General features: G+C 30.1%; 1 protein-coding gene across 1 annotated transcript; it reads left to right on the top strand.

Annotated features, from left to right (window-relative positions):
* Positions 1 to 591: 591 nt before the first annotated feature.
* LOC112763142 (inositol oxygenase 2-like) lies at positions 592 to 3,449 on the top strand. The gene is made up of 11 exons (XM_025808887.3): positions 592 to 625; positions 728 to 854; positions 1,100 to 1,181; positions 1,273 to 1,477; positions 1,736 to 1,795; positions 1,910 to 1,962; positions 2,056 to 2,178; positions 2,613 to 2,682; positions 2,770 to 2,848; positions 3,090 to 3,171; positions 3,271 to 3,449. The coding sequence occupies exons 1-11, from the start codon at positions 592 to 594 to the stop codon at positions 3,295 to 3,297; spliced, it is 942 nt and encodes a 313-aa protein (XP_025664672.1). The 3' UTR covers positions 3,298 to 3,449.
* The last annotated feature ends 1,601 nt before the right edge of the window (positions 3,450 to 5,050 follow it).

The following is a 5,050-nucleotide window of genomic DNA, read 5'->3' as shown; positions in this document are numbered from 1 at the left end:
GGGGACTCGGCCATCATTTAATTAATCATATTATAGTTTGATTTGGTAATTTTTTTTAAAAAAATATTTGTATTTTTAAAAATTAATTATTAAAACTAGTTATTATATATATATATATAATTTAATTTATTTTTAATATATATTTTATATTTTAATATTGATTTGAGTGCGTGTGGTTAATTTTATGGCTAATATGTGAGTTGTCACTCGTGTTGATAAAGATCCCGGTATACAGATTGTTAAAAATTTGAAAATTCAACTCTTCTTAGCATATAGTACAACTAATAATTGGTAATAAATAAATTTTAAGATGATAGACACCAAATGCTGACGTTGACATTAACAATCTTGAGTCGGATCGAGATTACAACTTACTTAGAATAGTATGATTCTAAATTTGTTATCCATATCTTTTTTTTTCGTTGAGGACTTAAAGCTTCCAAATTTTCCAACAAGGACTTTTTGTTGAAGTATATAAACCCTTGTCGTCTAAGGATTTTGGCATAGCAGTTTCATTCGAAATTTCTCCTTCTTTACCTATTGCTTTTTAATAATTTTCTCCAGTACATTTTGTCTTTCATTACAACAAAAATGGCTACTACCCTAGTTGACCAATCTGCCCTTGGTATGATTAAATTTTCTTCTTAACATAACCTTTATTTTATTATTTCTATTCGGTTTCTATTCATTCAGAAGTAGCGTTTGTAACATTGTGACATGTTTTTAGGGTCACAATTTGATGAGAAGAATGTGCACAATAATGTCACTAAGGATACAAACGAGGTTACGTTGAACGGCGTGTCACATAATGGATTTACAGCACCAGAAATTAATTCATTTGGCCACTCTTTTAGGTATCAACTTCATTTTAGATTCTCTCATTTATCGTTAATTATTGATCCACTACACCAAAATTGAAATATTGTGTCAGTTTTGAAATGTTTTCGCAGATATCTGTCACATCAACCTTTACTAAATAAAATTTAGTGATGATTTTAAAAAATTGTCGCAAAAAAACTGCCTCTATATGTAAGATTTGGTGTAATGATCATGAATGAAGGTTTATGTTTTAAAGCTTATATTTTACGGGGTTTGGCAGGGCTTATGATGCTGAAAGTGAAAGACAAAAAGGTGTAGAAGAATTCTATAGATTGCAGCACATAAACCAAACATATGACTTTGTAAGCAAACTTTATTTTATTCAAAATCATTTATCTATCTATGCTTTCTAAGCAATGTCATCGGACTTATCAATATATAATGCTATAACAGGTGAAGAAAATGAGAGAGAACTATGAAAAATTGAATAGAGCAGAAATGAGCATATGGGAATGTTGTGAGCTGCTAAATCAAGTAGTGGACGATAGTGATCCTGATTTGGATGAACCTCAAATTCAACATTTGTTGCAATCTGCTGAAGCCATTAGAAAAGACTATCCCAATGAAGATTGGTTGCATTTGACCGCACTCATCCATGGTATATGCATATATGTAATAATTTATTGGCTAACGATATACTCTTAAATAAAGTTTTAATCTATAGCAAATTAGTCCTTGATCTACTAAATTATGAAAACTATGAAAAATAAAATAAGAAAGACTTTATCATAATCATAATATTCTTATTTTATTTAATATGATGAAACCTAAACGTTTTTTATTTATTGAGAGACACAACATATTTTAAATTATAATGAGGAGTTAACAAATGATTGTATGTGTTGATTTATTTCAGATCTTGGAAAGATTCTTCTCCTTCCTCAATTTGGAGAGCTTCCTCAATGGGCGGTTGTTGGTGAGAACTTTCATTCAACCATATTTACATAATTAATTTTTTTCATTCCTATTAATTAGTGTAACTTTAAACTCAACATTCAACTAAACGATTATAACAAATACATATTTGAAGGAGATACATTTCCTGTTGGTTGTGCTTTTGACGAAGCAAACATTCACCACAAGGTAAACAAGTTGTTTATTATATATAACTTTTAAAGGCTTGATGAGTTTCTTATCTTAAATTAGCAACTAATTAAAATTTATTTCATGTTGTAGTATTTTAAGGAGAACCCGGATATAAAAAACCCCGCTTATAGCACTAAGGATGGAATCTACACCAATGGATGTGGACTTGAAAATGTAATGATGTCATGGGGACATGATGACTATATGTATTTGGTGAGTCTATATTCAGTTATTCACATAAACACAATGATTTTCAATTAAGAAAGTATAAAAAATTAATTTTTAATTAGTTAATGTTAGTCGATATGCCAAGCTTAGCTTTGAAGTAGTACAATCTAATGGTAGCCAAGTTACTTTCTATTCCTCAAGTCTTGTGTACAAATCTCACCCCATGCAAAATTTATCCTATAAAAAAAATGTTAGTTTTATTTTAAAAATTCTTCTTTTTTGGAATATTTATGATTTAAGATTTATAGTTTAGGATTTATGATTTAGGTTTAGAATTTAAAATAAATAAAATAATTAAAAAAAGAATTGAAAAAAAATTCCGAACATTATTATATGTCATTTTGATAATAATTTAATTTGCTCTTTTATGTATTATTTGATCTTTGGATTTGCTAAATAGCACACTTTTGTATCTTTAGGTTGCTAAGGAAAATGGTTGCACTCTACCTTCAGCAGGATTATTCATCATCAGATATCATTCTTTCTATCGTAAGTTTTTATATCCATCTATAAAAATTTTGCAAGTCAAGTAGCCATTAACCCTTTGTGATAATGATGTATAACCTTGTATTGCAGCTTTACATAAGGAAGGTGCATACTCTCATCTCATGAATGATGAAGATCGTGAGAACCTAAAATGGCTCCACATTTTCAAGTAAGTTCGTGTTTAACTTAAATGTATCTTTTTTTTTCCACATATTCTTATGCTTCTTGTTAATTATATCACGAGTAATATTATATGAGTAACAAAATTTATTATTAACACTTAGCCAACATTAAACTATAAATACTAAATTATAAATCATAAACTATAAATCTTAAATTCTAATCTAATACAAATATGATCCAAAATATTGAGCTCTAATATCTCATATATCACTCGTAATTTTGTGTAGCAAATATGATCTGTATAGCAAGAGCAAAGTGTTAGTTGATGTTGAAAAAGTTAAGCCATACTATCAATCCCTCATTGAGAAGGTGAGACCAAATTTTATAGTTTTTTTTTTTAATTTAATATTCTGTGTTTTAGTTTAACAATTTGGGGTTCTTATTCTTTTATTGTGACATGGTTTACAGTATTTTCCGGCAAAGCTTAAATGGTGAATGGTGTATGGTGAAGCCTCGCAATATATATAGCATGGAATGCAGAGAATTGATCAGTTGTTTCTTCCTGGCAAGCATGTTACATAATTTATTTTTAGTTGATCAATCCGTTGCATTTCTTGTCTTTTTAAGTTGCATTTGCAAGGATGTAAATTGACTAAATTCATGTAATAAATGCATTATGTATTTGTATTTTGCAAACAAATAAATATATACTACTACATATTTCTTTCAAGCGTTCGTTCGCAGTTTATATTCATAATTTTAATATGTTGCACTACGGATAAGAGAGGGAATTTACGGTCTCATACTATGAAAACAATGCAAATTGGAATTTAATATTTGTACAAGGTTGCGAGCATCGAATCGGTCAATAAATCGGTAGAGTGACTGATTCAATAATTTAAAAGTTTAACTAAAATTCAACTGGTTTAACTTAAAATAAATTTATTAAAAATTTAATATACAAATTTTAAACATTTAAATTCAATAATTTCTTAACTAATAAAATTCAAAATTTTATAATTTTATATAATAACTTGTTCATATTTTATCATTAAAATTTCACAAAATAAAAAATTCTAAATAACTTTAAGTTCTAATAAAGTAATCAGTAATTAACTAATCAACAATACACATCACATCAGCAACAAAAGTTTAGTATTAAAAAAATTTCAATAATAATTTCTAATAATCAAATAATTAGAAACAATGAAAAATACAAACTTATATAGAAACTCAAATCATCAACAACAAAATTCAGGATCACAACAAATTTTAACGACAACTTTTAATTAAGTATTCAATAGCAAAAACTCAGAATCCAAAAACAAAAAACTCAGCATCCAAAGCCCAGAAAATCCAAAACCAAAAAATAACAAAAAAATCAAAACTAAATTCAAAATCATATTAGCAACAATCCTACTCCAGAATACAAAATTAACAAAATTGCAACAACACTAAAAAAATCAACAACACAAATTGAAGCAGCAGTGCTTAGCGAGGGAGGAAGGGAAGTGACGACGAGGGAGGAAGGATGTGACCTCGGACAGAAAGAGAAGGGGCTTAAAGATAGAGGCTTGACGCGAGGACAAAGATGACGATTTTAGGGCCGACAACGACGACGACAGAGACTGGCTTGAGGACAACGACGGAGACTGCGATGCCAACAGCTTCGAGCACGACTTCTAGCAACGTCGAGGAGAAGATGAAGGCCGAGACAGAGGAGACGAGCGGCAACACAAGGCGAGTTGCGATGGAGGAGACGAACGGCGAGAAGTGGGACGACGACTGGAGCAGATGCGACAGCGGTGGTGAGATAGTGGTGGACATGAGTTTGGTGATGGAAAAGACGATCGGTGAAAAAGGGGGTTAGGGTTGGGTCCTCAGAGAGTCAGAGAGAGAAACAGGTGGGGGTAGGTTCTGTGGGGTTTTTTTTATATATATAAATCCGAACCGGTAACCTAAAAAACCTGATTCCGTCAGTTCACCAGTTAACTGTCAGTTTGTCTAATTTTTTTATCAATTTTTTTAGGACAATTTCAGACATCAAATGGATCGGCCAGAAGACCATTTTCTGGTTAACCTGATCGAATCGGTCGATCTAATCCGGTATTCAAAACATAGATTTGTACAATGTATTTATGCGTTGTGGCATTTTAGAAAGGAACAAATCAATATTAAAAGAAAATGAAAACGAAAATCATTTTCATAAAGTAAAATTAAAAAAAAATTGAAAATTTTTACGTTGTTT

This window comes from Arachis hypogaea, chromosome 17, assembly GCF_003086295.3.
Source record: "Arachis hypogaea cultivar Tifrunner chromosome 17, arahy.Tifrunner.gnm2.J5K5, whole genome shotgun sequence".
In the NCBI taxonomy this organism is placed as follows: domain Eukaryota; kingdom Viridiplantae; phylum Streptophyta; class Magnoliopsida; order Fabales; family Fabaceae; genus Arachis; species Arachis hypogaea.
The sequence above is the reverse complement of the archived record's forward strand: the minus strand, read 5'-3'. Positions and strand labels throughout refer to the sequence as shown.